Below are 20,667 nucleotides of genomic sequence, written 5' to 3'. Positions count from 1 at the left end.
GTGTAATCCCGGCCTTAGTCCCCAATCTCATGCCAGTACATAAGCAAGGCTTCACAATCGAAAAAAAAATTTAGGAGCCAAGCATTTTTCTTTTTTGATATAAAAAAAGTCTAAAATTATGTTCATTTTGACTTTTTCAGGAGTTTTTTCGATGTTGGCAGCCATGCCTACATAATTACAGAAAATTTTGTATTGTTCCAGATTATAATTATACATATTAATTTAGTAACCAATGCCAATTTTTTAGTCACCGAGTGATCTGGGATTTATCAAACCCCCGATATAAGGTACATCTTGTTTTCATAAGGAATCGCAGAACTTCATAACCTCTTCACGATTTGTACAATAATTTGTAAAAGTTTTGAACTCTTTCAGATTTGGACACTTTTGTCCAAATATCTTGAGGAAACTCTGATCTGCTAATTTTTGGCCAATCTTCAAAATTTCAAGTCTAGGACACTTATTAGCTTCCAAATAAATTTTTAGTACACTTTTCATATCGCATCGGAATCCCCAGATTTTGAGACGCAACAAAGTGTGCTTCCACTTGTCCACCGTATGTTCAAGAGCCTCCAAATCCATATCCTCATCATTGCTGAGCATTATGTCAAAAACTCTGACTTTAGTGGGTGGGATCTTAGAGACATCGCTGAAAACTAAATTTTCATTATAATTTAGTGATAAATGTTCCAAATTGTTTGAAGTCTTTAGTAAACTGCACACGTCCAATCCACGGAAATTACATTCACCGGCCTTGAACATTTTCAAGTCTTTGAACCCAGAGCAATCGTTTCCACCAGCAGTAATAAACTTACATCCCCATAGCTCCAGTTTCCGTAATCTGAGGCATCCACTCGCAAGTTTATAAATTGGAAACTCTGAACGGTAATTATGCCACCCAAATACTTCAAGTGACGGGCATTTAGCAGCGATTTCTGTAATCAGCTGTTCACTGTCCTTTATATCGCAACAGGTGAAGTGTAGGTATTTCAATTTCGGTCCACACGTGGTGAGGATCGGGTCCAGTTCTTCGAGCGTTATTGATTCCTTCCCACCACGACTCACGTGTTCCATGTCCACACGTTCAAGATTTGGGCAGTGTCTAGCCACGATCGTCATCGTATTTGTGTCGATGTAGCAGCCTGAAACTTCAAGAGATTTGAGGTCGTGGATATTTGGCAGCACGGCCAATAGACTGTTGGGGTCGAGTGAAACCCTTTCCATATCATAAAGGTTGTCGCTATCTGATACCTTGAGGTTCTGGGTGTGACAGAGTAATCCCCTATTGGAGAGAGACAGTAATGAGTTCCAAAACCGCACATGTATGCTTTTCCACAGCGAGGGCGTCGACGAAAGCTTCCACCAGCTTTTGCACACTGGTACGACATTCCTCGAGAATTTCTCGTGTCCCTCGGACTCGATGTAATGCGAGAAAATCTTCATCAACAACTGTGAGGACAAATCTTCGATGGACGTCGTCATGATTGATTCAGGAATCTTGATCAAAGAATATCTCTACAATAAATGTCCTTAAATACTTTTTTTTACACGATTCTCAATTCCAACAAGCGTGCACCATTGCGTTGTTTGCATCGAACTTATATTACGCTCGAGGGTTGTTTACAAAACAAAAAGTCATGGTGGGGGGGAAATGGGCAGTGTTGCCAACACTACAAAAAATAAATTATTTAAAGTATTCATTTAAACAAAAAGCTAAAATATCAGGATATAAACAATCGGAACATTCATGAATATTTTAATTACACACTTTGGTTTCATTTGCAATCAATGGGTGGTTTTTTTTTTCAACAAGCACACAATCAACAATAAAATCAGAAATGTTCAAAAACGATGACGTCACGTAAAGAAAAATGATCCGCAAAAATTCTAAAATAACAACAACTACGAACTTTATCTTTGTAGTCGATTTTGGTCACAGTCGACGATGTTTACCCAAGGAGGCTATAATCATCGATGGTTATAATCCATCAAAGCCCCCAGTAGGTATAGAGGACTCTAATTATTCAAGTCAAGTCAAGTCTATAATCCATCCACTAAAGGTGTCGTAGAGCCCTAAGCAGGCATAGAGGACGTTAATCTGTATTATCCATCGAGCGTTTTTCCCTCCCCTCCATGTTATTCCTTCCTCCATGATGTTAAGCCGCCGGGCTTAGCTGTTCAGATCGTGCTGTCCTCCCAGCCAGGGAATGGCCATCTTAGTCGATAGCACTGCTTAATTCAATCGCAGATCGTTGCTCTCTTTGGGATTGTACTTGTTGATGCTGAGACTGTTTCTATATTGTACTTCTTTGTGTTGCGCAGTTCCGTCCTTCCCGATCTCCTTGGCAACTGTTTTTGTACAACATTACACTGGTGATTTGAACTAATTCAGTCATAGAGGACGTTAATGTGCATCTCTTTGGTATGGCCCTCAAGCATAAAGCCCTGTATAACTGAAGAAGAACAAGATCGTGCTCTCGCTGATTTTTATCGCTGAAGCAGCATCAAATAGACCTAACTGGTTATTCAGAGATATAACAAGATTCTTTCTTGCATTGGATTCACCAATTTTTTCGGACGGATTCATTCGTGGTCTGGGTCACATTTTAATTACAGGTCAGTATATAAACGTAACAGTGAATCATTACACTTCACTTCTGAAATATGGGTGGCAGCGCTGAAAAAGCAGACACAACACTAGATACACACTCAGACTGTCAGATCAGAGTTACCAGATTGGCGGTTTTCCCGTCAAATTGGGCTATTTTGCATATGGTTCGGGGAGAAATTTTTGTCTTTGGCGGGGGGTGGGGGGGTTTCCAGAATTGTGTTGATAGCGAATTTCTCCCTAATTTTTTTTTGCTTGCGAGCAAAGAAGTTTTTCTTTTTTACTTCAGTCCCCACCTCATGTTGAGTTTTCTTCCTGACGATGCCGAAAGGGGGGGGGGGCACCTCACCCAATTATGGAAAGCCAGAACTTTCAACCACAATGCCTTTGCCACCCAATAATTGAAGGGGTGGTAAAACAAAAACTTGGGAAACTGTCCTAGGTTCTAGATCAGTGGTTTTCAATGATGATGATACCGCAGTCTTTATGATTTTTTATGATACCGCGGTCGGTTACGATATATCCAATTTAGTATAAGGGAAGTAGTATATCCAATGAATATATGGGAAATGCGTGACTTCAGTAACGGAATGAGGTTCGCGCGGAGGCCTTCTGCTATAGAAAGTGTGGCTCTGGCCCGTTGGAAAACACAGTATCTAGACCACAGAAGCCTGTGAAAGAAACCGTAGCTTCCACAAGCGTGGAGCTGGCAGGGCTCAAGCCCAGGAACCAGTGCCGTCTTAACGCATGGCCCGGGGCCTGAGAAAAACGAGAGGTAATTGTATTTTTCGGAGATTTTCCATGTAGGGAATCAGAAAAAGCACTTGGCTCGAGGCCCATGATGCTCTTAAAACAACCCTGCCAGGAACCCAGAAGAGTTCTTAAATTTTTTTGTTTACTAGACCATGAAAAATCTGGTCTGGGACCCATACCTAATTACATACCAAATTTCGTAGTCACCTACGCACAATTTCAAGGCACCTATGCACTTGAGGCAGTGCTGTATTGATGCATGGGCCAACCCAGACACATCACGTAGGCCTTGAATGAAGAGCGGGGGGGGGGGGGGGGGGAAATAATGAGATATGGCTAAAATTTGTGAGATTAAGCATGTGAATTGGTGAGTAGGCATTTGCAGTCTGGCTGAGCAAAATCAATTTGCCGGGGGGGGGGGGGCATGATGCTTTTAAGACGGCCTGACTCCAGGCCATCTCTGGGCCGTTTTTCCAGGAGAGAGAATGTGTAGCCCTGACTTTCTCAACTTTTTAAAGAAATCAATGCATTCTGTAGAAAACACACATATTTTTTTTCGTAAAAATGAAAGGGAGGGTGGGGGGGGGGGTTACTGATTGTAACAAGAAAAGCTATAAGCCACACCTTTGTAGGCTAAAATATCGTCAAACTGTAGCTCGCTTGTTGCTTTATAGATGACAGCACAGGTTTCAAATATTTTGGGCTACTTTTGAAGAGGATTTTGGCTGGAAATTTTTAAGGACCTGGCAACTCTGTGTCAGGTACACACACTTACATTTCTGGTGCAACTCACTGGGCAGTAAATTGCCCATAGCGATAGACCTGGGTTGTGCTCAGATTGAAAAAGTATATGTATATATAAGTAGGGCCGTTTTGGGTGGTCTAGGCATTTTTTTTAAGGTAGGGAGGTTCTGAGCTTGGTTTATGTCTATTAAAATTTCTGATATGAGTATTAATGTAAAGAATTTTCAATAATTTCTGATGCTATTGTTCTTCTTGAAGCTCAAGCCAGGAGCCCTGTGGGCCACCCACCCTTTAAGAATCTTGCTGTGGCATGATACAAGCTGCGAATACTTATCTTTAATTTTCCTAGGGGATGTAGCAAGAAATATTCTTCCATATTTGGAAATGGACCCTCTGATCAGATTTTTATTGCCACCCCCCTTTCATTGATTTTCAAATGAATTTTTGTTTTTCAAATTTATTTTTTTAATAATAATTATTTTTATATATGCACACTTTATTATTATTTTATTATTATATCAGTTTAAACAGAATGATTTTCATTCCTACCCTGGGTCCTCCATGTGAAGAAAAAAAATTTTAGCTTCTCATTTATGGAGCCCCATGATCAAAACTGGGCGAATCAAATGGAAAAAAAAAATTAAATGCTGCTCTGGCATCTTACGATGCATTGTGATGAAAATAAGATCTATAGCTCCCTTTGATGGGGACGATGCTCTAGACCAGGACTGGGTGAATCGCAAGGAAATCTAGGAGCCAAAACAATGCTTTTGACTTTTTCAGAATATAGTGACCCTCTTTTATGTTTGCAGACATGCTGCTATAAATTCCAGGCATTTTGGGCTGTTCTCAACCTGCAATTTAATAGCTGCACATAGAAAATTTTAGGTGCCAGTATCAATGCTTTTTGTTGGCATGGCAACTTGGCACCTGAGATTTGCCCACCCTACCCCAGTAAAAAGTGAAACCCCTTCGCTATTGGCCAGAATCAACAAAGTAGTTTGTGTTATTAAAAAGATCTGTCTCATTTATTTTTTTATACAGGGTGTATAGGTAACAGGGCGCATGGTGTTTTACTGGATAACCGTTGGTCATAGAGACATACTTCCAGTTAGAAGAAGGTATCCAAATAACTTATGATACTCAGATATGTTATTCATGTTGCAAAAGGGTCGTATAGTCATTAAAATTTCAATTTTTTATATGGACACTGTGTCCCAAAAGCCAAGAAGAAAGTTGTTTCCCTGTCTCTCCTGATGCCAACTAAAACATTTCAGTGCTTCTAAGTGTGATATCCACTTTTCGGAAAATGGAAGGAAGTTGGGAAGAACTGTGTTAAATATGGACTGTTTTAGCCGCATTTAGAGCTGTTTTTTTTTCATATTTCCACCATTTCTCAAATAATGAATACTGCACTTAGAAACATGGTATTTTTTGTTGGCCTCAGGAGAGGCAGCAACTTTCTATTTGGGTTTTGCGGCACATAGGGATTGTATAAAAAGTGATTTTTATTTTAATAACTGTACAATCCCTTACAACGTGAATGACATATCTGAGCATTACACGTTATTTGGTAAAACATTTTCCAAGTAGAAGTATACCTCTAGGATCAACGATTCACCAGTAAAATGTCATACCCTGTTTGTTGTGCACCCTTTTATTGCTGTAATATAAGAAAAACATTTACATACAGTCGAATACTGTTTTAATGATAAGCTACTGTTATAACGAAAATCTTGTTGTAGCAAACACTTTTCTAATTGGCCAGATTTGTTTACATAGGAACAATGCAAAAACCTGGAATTCATTTATAATTTTGTTGTAACAAATTTATTTCTCTGGTCTCCTGGAGTTTGTTATAACAGGATTCGACTGCATTACCTTTGCGGTTGCTATTTTTTACCATTTTTTGCCGATGTCTCTGCAAAAAAAGTATTTTTGCCTGCAAAATGCCCAGCCTTGGTTATAACCTTGTTATTATGTAGTAAATTCGCTCCACTGTATTGGCAAATTTATTACCAGATTTTCAAAGTGTTAGTCACATAAGATCAATTTAAAAAATTGTTGCCCCGAAATCAACACTTTTATTTGCCAAAATATGGGGGATTTTTTCACTTTCACTTCACTTTTTTTTGGGGGTCCTGTTTTTGTGAAAATTTTCCTTATTTTTGTGAAAAATAAGTAATTTTAAGGAAAGAAAATAGTTTATCACAAAAGAAATTTATGATTTTATTAATTTGTATTTTATGGAGGTTTTGTTTTTCCAATGAGAAATTTTGTGAAGGATCCAGAAAACAGACCAGAATTTTGGCTGGATAGACCCCTGTATTAAGTGTGTGTCTGTGACTGCAATCGATTGTTATCGTGTTGAAATGTTAATAAATTTTTTTACTTTACCTTTTTACAAGAAAGATTTTAACTACTTTGAAATTTATTCTAGTTTGCATGATTTAGCAAATAAGTTTAGTTTAGTTTTAGCTCAGCATAGTTTTTCTCATTTTTTTTCATTCAGAGGCATATTTATAAGGGTGCTGTTTCCCCGTCCCGTCTTAGCAGAGACAGACTTTAGGCTCTTGCCATCCTAGGCACTACTAATTGTTCTGCCCTTTTCAGATGCTCTTAATGGTTTCTTAATTATTTCCCCCCGAAAATTCATAAAATCATGTCCTCTCCCATTAGCTCTCCATTTTTATAATGAAAGCCACCTTGCTACTGTTTGTTCTTCTAAATATGGTTTTGTATATTGTTTCATAACATGAATGAGAGACCATAAAAATTTTAAACTGTATTTGTTAGACTTCATTGTAACTGTGATTGATATCATTCAATAAGCTTATTCCATTATAATCAAATTAATTGTGTGTTGCAGAATTACAATCAAAAGCTGTGGCGATGGTCCACACAAGGCCCCCACATCTAAGGCAGGCTCTTGCCTTAACACTACCAACCGCACACCAACTCCAGTCTTATATTGCCATGCTGCAATTTTCAACCAGTGGAGTTTGGTGAGAAATGAAAACTCCATCTATCGATGGTTGCCCCAAGCTCGGTAGGTAAAGAACTAGCTTCTGATATTCTATCTCCGGATTTGGACCCATGGACCTTGATGATAACCTTCATAGTGGAAGACGAACATCTTACCATGGCGCCACTCGGGCTCTTAGACTGGGATCTGTGGCATGCCCCCACACCAGACTTTTCACGGGTACTTCTATAGCGAATTTATAGCATGGAGGAAACAAAAAGATAATGCCAATGGTCTCTTACTCCAGGTCTAGAGCTCTGCTCTGATGAGGTGTATGTACCCTTTCCAGCACGCTACCCTTTAAAGTTGAAATTTCACAAAGAAAATTTTCAGGCTGTCTATTCAGGTCTAGAGGAGTATGCATGTATAATTTTGTAAATATTTCACTTACCGTTTTAATTTTGTGGATGTGCCCAACCTTGAATTCCGGACTCGATTTTAGACAAACTTTGAATGTGAAAAGTTAATTATACAGAATAAAGAGATTAGTGTATTGTCAACAAAATAACATAGAATTTTTTTTTTAAATCCTTTTTATTCCCCAAAAAAGAAAAGAAAATGCTTTGAAATTTGAATGCATTTCTTTGAAAATAAGGGTTTTCAAAAAATAAACACAGCCCAAAAGTATGGATCGGCTTGTGTGGTACTGTTATCTAGTGTTGATAAATACGGTTTAAAGTAACCCATAAACTAATTTTCATTTACCATTTATTTTCAGTGTTTGAAAGGGGAATTTTTGGGTGTGCCCAAACTAGGCACACTCAGTCTGAAAGGGTTCATGGGGAAGGGGTGTATGGATGAAACATGTAAATCTTTGGAAACTTTAAAAATTTGAAGAGTGCAGCACACGCAAGGAAAAAAAATTTTTTTGCTTTCTCAATTTTTCTTAGAGTTAATAGATTGCTAGCACCCCTTAAAAAAAAAAACCACCAAGTTATATATTTTGTGTAGGTTCAGTGAGTTTGGCAGGATTATGAATTGAGGTCATCAATTTTTGAAGCGTCACAACTCATTAATTATTATTATTCAAATAAAAAAAACTGAAAACCTTTTCCATATTAGCGCTTTTCACAAGGAATAACCTGTGTTATTATTAGGCTATCGACAGCCCAATGAGAAATTCAGATGGAACCATGAGTCTAAATTTCTTCTCCTTCATAATCTTTGATTTTGTCAGATTTTATCAAATTTCATTATTCTTATTGTAGCATACTAAGTAAATACCATGTAATTGTACCATTGTACTTAAGTAAATACCGTGGCATTTATCATACTACCCAAAATCTTGCCAACTTTGATTATAATAGATTTATACTTTGTGATAATGATAATTTCTTCTTTTGCAGATAATCAGAAATCCCCATTATAATCTGCAAGGTAAAACAGCTGAATCTTTACAGGCAGATATTCAGAAAAAAAGTGTTGGAAAAACATTAAACTCCTCAAGAATCATAGAAACTGTAACAGATTTAGATTCCCGCTTTCTGCTCAAACACATCTTCAAAAGTATGAATGAATCATCAGTTCAAGATCACTAGATAACAAGTTTGATATGAATGAAAGCAATACCGGTTTTTTTTCAATGTAGATACAATATTTGTTTCTGATATTAAGTTTCTGGTCGATTTTAAACTGAAGAGAACTCTCATGAGTATCAGTGCTGCAGAAGAACATTGAAGAAAAGAAACGATTTAGACTAGTGTTCATACCATAAAAATTCACGTCAGTTTGATGTCTGTGGTAAAATATTTTTTAAAATCAGCAATTTAAATCTATACAAAAAAAGACACACAAAAAGAAGTCACATCAGTGGAAGAATGTTTTTTTTCCCAACTGAAACATTAAACTCGTGCACATAAATTCACATGAGCATTGAAATTTAAAATTTTTTATTGATAGGCCAAAGCCACTAGCTTTTACCAGCCTTTTTTTACTAACAACCATACACATATATAGTCACGCTGCAAAAATTCACACAATACTATATTTTATTAAATTTATCAGATTGGTTATCTTAAAACAATGATATATCACAGTGAAAATGGATTCTAACATAACATGAAACACATTGAAGGGGAAAAAAATCAAAATCAATTATAAGTTGAACATTCACAAAGTTGAAGAATTTGGTTAACAATACTGGGTTATGAGACTAAAATTCAACCAAAATAGAGCCTAAGGAAATAAGGGAAACCAGTGTGGGAATAATTCATTTCATACTTTAAAATCAATAAAAAAAATTTTAGAAGTGAAAAAAATTATAAATGTATTGATGTTCACAGAAGAGACATGTCTGAAAACTATTGACATTTCTTGAAATGTTCAAACAGGTTTCAAGCAGACATGAAATAATGTTTTTGTGAAGTTCAGTAATGAAAACGTTATTAAGGTCATTGTACTAGGGATTGAATTCTCATTAGATTCCATTCTAGAATAGAGCTCATTTGCTGTAGATTGGATGAATGTGTTAAAAAGAGGAAGATACATTGCAAATTTAGTGTTACTTTTGTGAAAAGAATTACTTTTGGAGAAATATAAGCACACAGAACATCCCACACATTAGAGAAGATATATGAGTATGATAATTGTAATGAAACATTTTCTGACATCGGCGAATTGAATTGGAACAAAAATGCACAAAAGAGCTCACACAGCACAAAAGCCACAACAGTGTGAAATCTGTGGTAAAAAATTTTCTAAACTGGACCATTTGAAACTACACTACAGGGTCCATACCGGAGAGAAGCCCTATCAGTGTGATATCTGTCATAAAAATTTTTCTCAAAGCGACCATTTAAACATTCATAAAAGAATCCACACGGGAGAGAAGCCACATCAGTGTGAAATCTGTGGTAAAACATTTTCTCAAATTAGCAATTTCAAACAACACAAAAGAGTCCACACGGGAGAGAAGCCACATGATTGTGAAATCTGTGGTAAAACATTTTCTCAAAGTAGCAGCTTAAACATTCACAAAAGAATTCACACAGGAGAGAAGCCACATGAATGCAATATGTGTAATAAAACATTTTCTCGAGTGGACCACTTAAACCTGCACAAAAGAGTCCACACCGGGGAAAAGCCACATGAATGTAAAATATGTGGTAAAACATTTTCTCAAAATCACAGTTTAAACATTCATAAAAGTGTCCACTCTGGAGAGAAGCCGTATGAGTGTGATATCTGTCGTAAAACATTTTCTCAAAGTAACTATTTAAACATTCACAAAAGAATCCATATGAGATAGAAGCCATCAGAGTGTGATATCTAATCAAGGTTGGAAGTGGAGAAGGGTAAATGGTACAACTGCCCCGAAGTGTAAATTTTAAGGGGGAACAAAAATACCATTATAAAATCATTGAATTTTACAAATATGGATGGGGATGACATAAACATGTTTGTTCCCTTCCTCCCTTTAAATTCCCAGTTATGATCTTGTCCGTATTAAAATATTTTCTCACACAACTAGTCCATATTTATATATATATAGGAAGAAATGTGTATATTGTTATAAAATTACAATGAATATTAATCATAAAATCTGATATTTAATTAATGTTGGCTCGGATATATATAATTACACCTTAGGGTTCATACTGGGGAGAAAACAAGAGTGTGTGTGATATCTGTAGTAAAAAAAATTCTCGAGTGAACCATATAATCTCATACAAAAGAGTCAATAATTAGGAAGAGCAACATGAGTGTGGTATTTGTAATAAACTATTTTCTGACCATAGCAGTTTCAATAAAATCAAAAGAATCTGCACTTGGGAGTAGTCATGAAAATACAATATTTGTGGTAAAACATTCTTTGAGTAAGTGATTTAAACATGCACAAAAATTTTCTCACAGAAGAGAAGCCACCCGAGTGCAAATCTGTGATAGAACATTAAAACATTCCCTTGAGAAGCAATTTTAAAGTACATTATAGGCTCCATACTGGAGAGAAGTATTTTCTGACCACAGCAATTGTAACTGACACAAAAGAGTCCACACTGGGGAGAATCCACACAAATGTAATTTTTGTAACTGGAGGATGTCAACCAGTTTTGTGTGAAAAAAAAGCAGAAATTGATTGAAAGGAATTCAAATGGAATTGCTTGCATCGAAAAAGAAAGCGTGACGTACGGAATAAGAGTATGTCTTATTACACAATATATTTCAGTGGAAGAACCTGCACCTCTTTCAAGTGATAGAGAGTGGCTGAGAGAGAGAAACAAAGGGGAAAAAATGATGAAATGGAAATGAACTGAACTCTTTGAAAATCTATCTTTAAAAACGAAGAAAATTGGTTTTTTTTAAAATTCTATGAGAAGTTTGCATATATAGGTTTTTGCCAATCAATGAGTTCAAACAATTCCCCCCCCCCCCCAATCTTTTATTGGAGACTAACTTATGGACAAAACATTGTCAATACATATTGTTAACAATGCCGATTGTTTTTTTTTCCAGTATCCAAAATTTTTTTATTGACTGTATTAATGCTAGATATTTCACAATTTTTTCAATTCAAATTTATTCATCACATTAGCATTATACAAAACAAAGAAAATTAGTTAAAAGGATCTTTGTTTATCCATACTGGTGTGCGCAATTATTGTTAAAGTTAATTTTTCAAATACAAATACTATAAAAGGAAAAGTAACTAGAACATAATACAGTAATAATGATAAACTAATAATAATTCTTTTTTAAAAAATGCAAGTGAACAAAAAACGCAAGACAAAGTTTACTCTTCCTTGAAGAAATAATCAATAAATATGACAGATACACAGACATAAAATACAGCAAATCAACTGATGTAATGAATATGTAGAATGAATATTCTATTGATTCAAATTAATATGAATGACTTTTTATTCAAATGAAATAAATTAGTAAAATGGTAACAAGAGAAGGTGAAATTATTTTGAAAACTTCTGAGTGGCGGTATAGTATGATGTCACATGATAAAAACTTTTTTTTTTCATTTGTTCGTGATTGTGTCAAGTGGCCAGAGAAAATGAAGGTATTAATTCTCTCAAAACTCGCTGAAAATGAGCTCAACAAGAATGCCTTGTTTGTATAATGGAAGTATAAAAGTTCTGTGTTCACAAACCAACAGTGATGGTTTTAGTATGACTTTTTGAGCCTGTGTGTGTGTGATTAATATTTAAATAAACAAAAAAGAGTGAATCATTTCGAAATTATTATCACAAGACTTTTTCTTGTTATATAACAATTACATATTTACCATGTTCTAAACATTTGATCACGTCAGTCCTTGTGATTGCATGATAATGTATCACTTCTGTAATCAGATCATATTAAGAATGTCAATCGAGATTGTGTGCACATTATTTTGTAGTTTCCAGTTGATTGTTCGTCATCTTTTTTATTTCAATTCATACATTGTTATTGAAGCTGTTTGAGAACTTGGGTGTTTGTTTCGAACAAATCCAGTGAGTAAATTAGTTCAAACAAGTTATAATGGCATTCAAGGAACTTGGTGATTATTTTTTCATTATAACCAAGGTTTAAGTTTTAAACCCTTAAATACTCAATTCTTTTTTCGACCTGACAATTTTTTCATAGGTTATGAAATGTATAGAAAGCCGAGGAAGATATTTTAAAAATATATATCTCAAACTGTACTGTTTTACAAAGCCTTATTTACTGAGGTCTTTGCACATCTATAAAGCTGTGAAGTATTTTTCCTTCAATTTTACTAAAATATGAAAAAAAACATCACTTTTGCTATTACAGTGAAACCTGTATAAGACGGAACGTCAAGGGACTGAAGTTTTTTTCTGTTACAGACAGGTTTCCGTTTTATAAAGGTGCACCTAAAAATACGTATATGGGGTGATTCAGAAAAGATGGGGAAAACTTTAAGAGGGTGATAGTATGTAACTTGAGGGGCCTGTCCGTTACTGATGGGAAGTCCCAGTGGCATAGCAAGGTCTGGTGACACTCGGTGCGGAGTTTTAACTTGTCACCTCCTATGTCCACCAAAATATAAAATGGGAGCAATTTTTTAATGAAAGCCCCTACACAAACTCAGTTATGTGCCTGTACAGGCCAACTGTGCAGGCATAACTGAGCGTGTGTAGGGGCAGTTAGTTGACCTGCACAGGCGACCTGAAGGGAATTGTTTTTCGATTCGGTATAACTAACTGTACAGTTATGCCTGCGCAGGTATAACTGAGCATGTGTAGGAGCCATCAGGTATAACTGCGCAGTTTTTCCCCCTTTATTATTCTGTACTTCTTTCTTCCCTCTTCTTTATTACTAATAACTAAGCTGAACAATGGTAACTGAATAATTTGTTTTGGAGACGGATTGCCTTTAAATTAGAAGAAATTTTTCTAATGGCGTAATTTTCACGGTATTTATTTTTTTGCAATTTCATATCGGATAAAGAAATCAAAATAAAATTTCAGAAATACTTCGACCGACCATTGTTCAAATCCACTTTTTTTTCTGAAATCAGTCTATTTTCAATAAGTTTTCCCGAAATTATAAAAACACCAAAACACATATAAAATATTCAAATAATATACCATGACAATATTAATTTTTTATTGATTATTTGTAGGAGGGTTTCTAAACCGGGGGTCCGTGACCTAGGATGTGAAAAACAATTAACTCTAGGGCCGTAACTAGGATTTTTGTCGCCCTTTCAAACTTTAAAGTTCGATAATTTTATAACGGTGTTCTTCGTTCCCACCTAAAATTGCCGCCCCCTTAAATTTTGCCACTCGGAGCACTTGCTCCCACTAGTTTCAGCCCTGATTAACTCATTGTTTTTACATAGCCTATATACTGAATATTATTGGTGGTCTTTTTATATTATTATAACGGTGTTATATCGTTACCTTTATTTTATTGGCATAAAGGATCCGTGAATCACAAAAGGGTTAAGAACCCCTAATTTATTTTATTAATTATAATTTCCGGGCCAAACAAAAAAAGACTTACAACCAGCGAACTGAAATATGAAGCAAAATGTTCTTATAATAATAAGTAACAAAAAACTCTGCTGTAACAAAAAATAAAGGAACTCTCAGATCAACTGAGAAAATTTCATCTATTTTTTCAGTACGTGTTGTATTGATAGGCATAACGGATAAGTAAATAAATAAAAGAATCTAGTATCTATTTAACTGAAGCGTTTTAGTACCAGTTAGTATATTATTGGAGCTACTTAGTACTGGGGAGTGTTATTTACAATGTGTGCGAAGAATTCAGAAATTTTCTATTAGCTACAGGGGTACGCGTGTGATCTGATCTTTTCTTTCTCCCTCTCTCAATATTCGGATAATCACGGATACGAATTTACAAAGCTTTTTTTTTTTTTCATTTTAAAAGAAGTTATTTATCCGGATTATTCCCGGAATCCGGAACGTACTTTCAACAATACGCATAAAAAACGAGTAGAAGAGCAATCGAGACAGCCTTTGAATAGGCATCTTCATCCATTCTGAAAAAAATTATGTAAATTTAAATTCCTGTAATAATTTAACGAACGAAAAAATTGCTGCCTTTTCCTTAACCAACCTTTGCACCACAGTACCCGTCTTTTTTTGGAAGTAATAATTTTTACTGCTGTAACCAATCCAACAACACCACAGCCGTAGCACACCTTCTCGGGGTCCCGGGGCATATATTTTCTTGCCCTCCCCTTAAAAAGGAAAACAATTATACAAAATAAGTGTATTTTTTGTGATTAGCCCATTCAGTTAGAGGCCCCAGCCTAGTTACAACTCTGAACTACATCCAAAGCATCATTTGTGGAAATCAGGTTAGAAAATTTTTAACTTTAGAGCACTCGCTGAAAAAATCCGAACTGATTGACAGACGCGAAGAAAGAGATCGAAGAATGAAAATATCCCCACAGATCAACTAGAAGCGGTTCCAGAGACTTCGCCTGCACAGGTATAACTGAGTAGTGTGGATGTGCCGAACCGTTAAGTCAGGGACGGGCCTGAGTATTTTGCGGCCCGGTGCAAAAAAACCCCCAGAAAATTGCGGCCCCTCTCAGGGGCGTCGGAAGTGTTTCGGACCTGTGGGTGCCCGTCTTGAGATTCATGTAGGAAATTTCGATTTTTAATCAATTCTGTGGGTGCTCGAACTCGCTCTACAAACTTCCGTGGGTGCTCGAGCACCCACAGCACCCCCCGGCTCCGACGCCACTGGCCCCTCTGAACAGGGGGGTTTTCAATACCCCATGGTGTTCATGGGTACTCTGGTTCCCGAGAAACACTGTAAAACTCCTTCGTAGTCATAAAAAAATGCCATTTGGCAATTTTTTCATATTTATTGCAAGTGCACTCCAGGTACTATAGGATTTTTGGCTTTCAGAGCTAAACCGATTATCTACCGAGGCCCTCACCCTCAGAGGTTCTCTATCTTGAACTGAATTTTAAGTTATTGCTTTGCTAAGAAGTTGAAGTTCAAAATGTAATCAAAACATTTTTATCTCCTTTTGCGGCCTCACACTTCGCACCTGCCCAAGTCCGGCCCTGCGTTTAGTTATACCTGCGCAGTTATGTCTATACAGGTATAACTGAGCGTGTGTAAGGGCCTTAATGCAACAAATAAAAGGCAAATACCAGGAAATACTGAAAAAATTCCTTATGTATTTCGACACGCTATGGGTGTCGTCTTCAGAGGATAAGAATATCAATCGCTGACCGAATTTACTTACACGCAGGCAATGCGCTTCATTCTTGCCACGACTTGGACAGACAGTTTTTTCTTTCGGCTGAGCAACCGAGATGGAAGATTTGTAAATCAATCAAGTGGGAAACTCGGTCAGCGTGATATTCCTATCCTCTGAAGACGACACCCGTAGCGTGTCGAAATGCATAAGGAATTTTTTTTAGTATTTCCTGGTATTTGCCTTATTCGTTCACGATTTTTTTTTTTTTAAATTTTATTATACTCGGGTTAAAAATATCATCTTGTTGCACAGAACGTTATGGGGCGAATGATGTTTGTCGCAGAGATGAGACAATGAGTCACCAGGACCGGTGGTTTGTTTACTTGAGAAACAGCGCAGTTTAAAAGACGAGACAGAACACCCCTTCCTCCCCTACGCACCACACAATAATACTAAATTATCACAGCATCACATCGTACACCCGCAATTAGCGATTGTAAAGGCCCATGTAAATTATTTGACATGTTATTTTATGTAACAAAAAGGCGCATGAATACAACCCCTTAGTTGTCACCCCCTTAGAGCTGGTACCCGGTGCGGGCCACAACCCCCTTTCTACGCCACTGGGAAGTCCCACGAATCGCCGGCGGGGGTTCAGCGTGGGATCGTCATCGAACTCAGAATATGAAAATATTATTGTGCAATATTAAATTTCGATAAATGTTTTTGCAATATACATGGTCGGCTGAAGTTGGTTTTCTGTGGTTCCCAACTTCGAGGCGCAAATGCGAGCCGATCTCCCCGTTAAAAAGTCTCGCAACAGGCCTACAAGCCGTACAAATATTCAGTCACCACACTTCACTCACTTTACTTCTGAAACATAGATGGCAGCACTGAAAAATAATACACAACACTAGATACGGACTCAGACTGTTAGGTACACACACTTACACTTCCGGCACAACTCGCTAGGTAGTAAATTGCCCATGGCGATGGATCTGGGTTGTGCTCGGTTTGAAAAAAAAAAAAAAATATATATATATATATATATAATTATACAAGAAAAATGTGCAATGTTTTTATCTTCATGCCGTCTGTGGGCCATGGACCACTTTTCGGTTAATAACTTCATGATAAAAATTAATGTGCAATAGGCCTATTGTTACGTACCCTGGCCAGGTCTTCAATGTTTAATACTCCTTCTATGTTGCCAACTTCCATATGTCGAAAGTTGAAATTGTTTTATTCCGTATGATAATGCAAATGAGTTTTAATATTTGTATATGCTAAGTTTTTAAAGGCTACTGATCCTGCTATCTGATTGGATCTTGGAATGGGAAGATTTCCCTTAAAGGCCGCTAGTGTGCTGAGAAAGAAAGAGATGAAAAATACACACTCAAACAAGGATCTGTTCCAACAAGACGTCTCTGTTCTGGTGAACCGACAGTCTAATCAAATTTAGACGTAACGGCTAAGGGCCACCGGGCTCTTGTTCGTGTCGGCCGTAGGACGAGCGAGATGGAGTACTAGCCTTCGGGACATCGATTCCTCTCCGAAACCTGGTCTTGTATAGCGCACGTGGAGAAAGAAGATCTCAGCGGGGCAGAGCTGACGCCGTCACAGAACCTCCACCACATGGGATACCTTCGAAAGTAATACGCTACGTAAGTGTCACTCCCGTAGGTCACGATATAAGCCGGTGATACCGATACAGCTGAAGAAAGGAGATGCTGACACGGGTATACGTGATAAACTTCGTCTAATAGACTGACAGATCGGTGAGATCTTATCAATTAACGTGCAATATTTACTAAAGAACTCTAAAAAAATTGTTGTACTTATGTTAACTTGTTTTTAACAGGTTAAAAGTTCAAAAAATTAAAAAAAAATTATATTTTAATAAAATTTATTAATGGAAAGAAATTTGTTTTTTCATTGTTGTCATTCGCAAATGCTTGTTCTATGTTGGGAAAGATAAAAAAGTAGAATCCGAGATGTAACGGCTAAACTAATACGTTACAAGTACACACCAATACAAAAAATTGTCATCAACGAGTGCATGGTCTAACATGAAACGCAAACGCACTAGCGTGTTTCGAAACGGCCGCAGTTGACTGATATAATGTATATATGCATATATGAATTGACATCATCATCATCGTGCCCCCCCCCAGAAATAATGACCGCCCCCCCCAGACTTCCAAGTCTATTCCGCCTATGCATTCCCGTTGAAATTTATCGGGAGAAAAAGAACACCATGCATGCAAATGTATCCTGGGGAAAAAGAAACCGTATGCAAATCTGCGTCACAGTGAATGTCTGCTTTTTCAGTATTACTAAAGTGCTTTTTATTCACTGTGATGCAGGTTTGCATACGGATTCTTCTTTTTCCCCAGGTTACATTTGCATTCATGGTGTTCTTTTTCTCCTGATAAATTTCAACAGAAATGTCTTTTAACATTTGCGGAGCGGCCGTTTCGAAACGCGCGTTTGCGTTTCATGTTAGACCATGCATTCTTTGATGACAATTGTTTGTATTGGTGTGTACTCTCACCTCTTGAAGTTTTTCCAGATCTTTTCTGAATCGCCCTGTATGCAGTGATTTATTTCTGTCACTTTGCGAAACTTAAATTTTGATAATAGTGAAACCTGTCTAAGGCGGACACTGTATGAGACGGAAACCTGTCTTGAACGAAACAAAGTAATAGTCCAGTGGATAATGAATGTTTTTTTTTCCATTATGGGAAACCTCTTTAAGACGGAAACTGCCTAACGTGGAAACGGAAGGCATATTTAGTCTATTTTCTCAGATAGAAAACCTGCTCAAACGGAAAGAATTTTTGGCCAAGTGCAAGTTTTTTGCTTTCAATGGGAAAAAAATTAAGTCGTACTGATTTCCCTTTTGTTAGGGAACTCTTTTACTTCTTGGAAAAACGACGAACGCTTACTATTTTTCTGAAGCAGATATATTGAAAACCTGTTTAGAGCATTTCGTTTATAATGGAGATGACTTTTGTTGGAAGGTACTCCTGTTTTTTAGAAAAAAAGTTGATAATTTTCATCTTAAACTAGTTCGGGTGTGTGATAAGGGGAGACCCACTGAATTATTATTCACAATTTTAGGGATACCTTGTTTCTTTTAAAGCGTTTCAAAGCGTTCTAAAACCCTCAAGTTTCGTTCAAAAATGTAACTCATAACAGCATCACATAAACTATAAAAATTCTAAGGCATTCATTCCCCCTCAATTTTATTGAAAATAAAAAAAAACCAAAGCTGACAAAGATTTTTTTACAAAGTTATTTATATTTGCAGCAACTCTTTATTCACCTCTCGCTTAAAGTGGATCAACACATACACAAATTCTTTAAAATTAAGTTTTCAATTTTGTTGGCATGATTCCTGCTGCCTTTTTGTTTTTCAGTCATCATCATCATCAACAAAAATTTTCAATCCACTGCTGGATGAAGGTCTCTAAATTTTTCCATTCTGCTCTGTCTGATGCTTTAGCCATCCAGTTGAATCCTGCCACTTTCCTGATCTCGTCAATGCATCTTGCGTGGGGACGCATTCTCGGACGTTTAACACCACGGGGGTACCACTCTAGAATACTTGTGGTCCATCTGTTGTCCGGTCTTCTTGCAATATGTCCAGCCCATTTCCATTTCAAACGTTTGATTCATTCCATGATATCATATACGCTTGTGTGGTTCCTTATCCAAGTGATTCGTTTTCTGTCTCTCCTTGTGATGCCTAGCATACATCTTTCCATGCTCCTTTGTGTTGTCTGTAGTCTTTGTATCGTCTTGCTTGTGAGTGTCCATGTTTCAGCTCCATAAGTCAGTGCTGGTAGCACACACTGGTTAAAAACTTTTCTTCTTAGGCATAATGGCATGTGACTCTTCAGAATTACGCAGTTTTTGCCAAAAGTGCTCCATCCAATCCTGATCCTTCTGTTTATTTTATTAATGATTCCGTTGTCCATGGTAATTTCTTGTCCCAGGTATACATAGCTTTCTACTTCTTCTATCTCTGTGTTGTTGAGCAAGATTGTGCTCTTTAACGCAAAGGGGTTGAACATAACTTTAGTCTTTTGCTGATTCATTTTCAAGTCAACCTGAATACTTGCCTTTTCCAGTTCTTGTATCATTTCTTCTAGTTCGTCTGGATTACTGCTGATAACAACAATGTCATCTGCAAAACGCAAATGGTTGAGAAATTCTCCATTTATTTTAATTCCTTTTTTATCCCAATCCAGTTTTCTGAATACTTTTCCTAAAACAGCGGTAAAGAGTTTTGGTGAGATAGTATCACCCTGTCTGACTCTTTTTCCAAGTTAAACTTTTGCTTAGTCCTTATCCAAACGAATCGTTGCAGTTGCTTTGTCATATATTTTCTTGATGATATTGATGTAAGTCTTTACTACCCAAATTATATCTAAAGCTTTAGTAACAGCAGATGTGAAGACAGAGTCAAACGCTTTCTGAAAATCAATGAAGGCCATGCACAATGGTAATTCGTATTCCTTATGTCTCTCTATAAGTTCCCTGATTGTTTGGATGTGATCCATTGTACTAAATCCACTTCGAAATCCTGCCTGTTCTTTTGGTTGAGCTTCGTCCAATTTGGATTCAAGCCTATATGTCAGCACTTTGGTGAATATCTTATAAATTACTGATAGGAGACTGATTGGTCGATAGTTCTTGATATCTTCTTTTTCACCCTTTTTGTAAAAAAGAACCATCATTGCGTTATTCCAATCTTCAGGCACATCCGATTTTGTGAGACAATTTGTGAACAAGGCAGCTAGCATACTGGCAAATTCTTCTCCTGCTTCTTTAATAATGTCTATTGAAATCCCATCTTCACCTGGGCATTTGCCTTTTTTCATACGT

General features: G+C 36.8%; 1 protein-coding gene and 1 long non-coding RNA gene across 2 annotated transcripts; one reads left to right on the top strand and one right to left on the bottom strand.

Moving 5' to 3' along the window:
* Nucleotides 1-300: 300 nt before the first annotated feature.
* On the bottom strand, nucleotides 301-1,482 carry LOC149065170 (uncharacterized). The gene has a single exon (XM_089254309.1). The coding sequence runs from the start codon at nucleotides 1,480-1,482 to the stop codon at nucleotides 301-303; it is 1,182 nt and encodes a 393-aa protein (XP_089110435.1).
* A 456-nt stretch (nucleotides 1,483-1,938) lies between these two features.
* On the top strand, nucleotides 1,939-12,600 carry LOC149065169 (uncharacterized). Its single transcript, XR_016195670.1, has 2 exons — nucleotides 1,939-2,616; nucleotides 8,477-12,600. It is a non-coding gene; the product is annotated as an uncharacterized LOC149065169 (long non-coding RNA).
* The last annotated feature ends 8,067 nt before the right edge of the window (nucleotides 12,601-20,667 follow it).

This window comes from Pholcus phalangioides, unplaced genomic scaffold (assembly GCF_987345545.1).
Source record: "Pholcus phalangioides strain wild (caught in Gottingen) unplaced genomic scaffold, Ppha-v1.0 ptg000041l_1, whole genome shotgun sequence".
Classification (NCBI taxonomy): domain Eukaryota; kingdom Metazoa; phylum Arthropoda; class Arachnida; order Araneae; family Pholcidae; genus Pholcus; species Pholcus phalangioides.
Note: the sequence above shows the minus strand (reverse complement) of the source record. Positions and strands in the feature narration are given on the sequence as shown.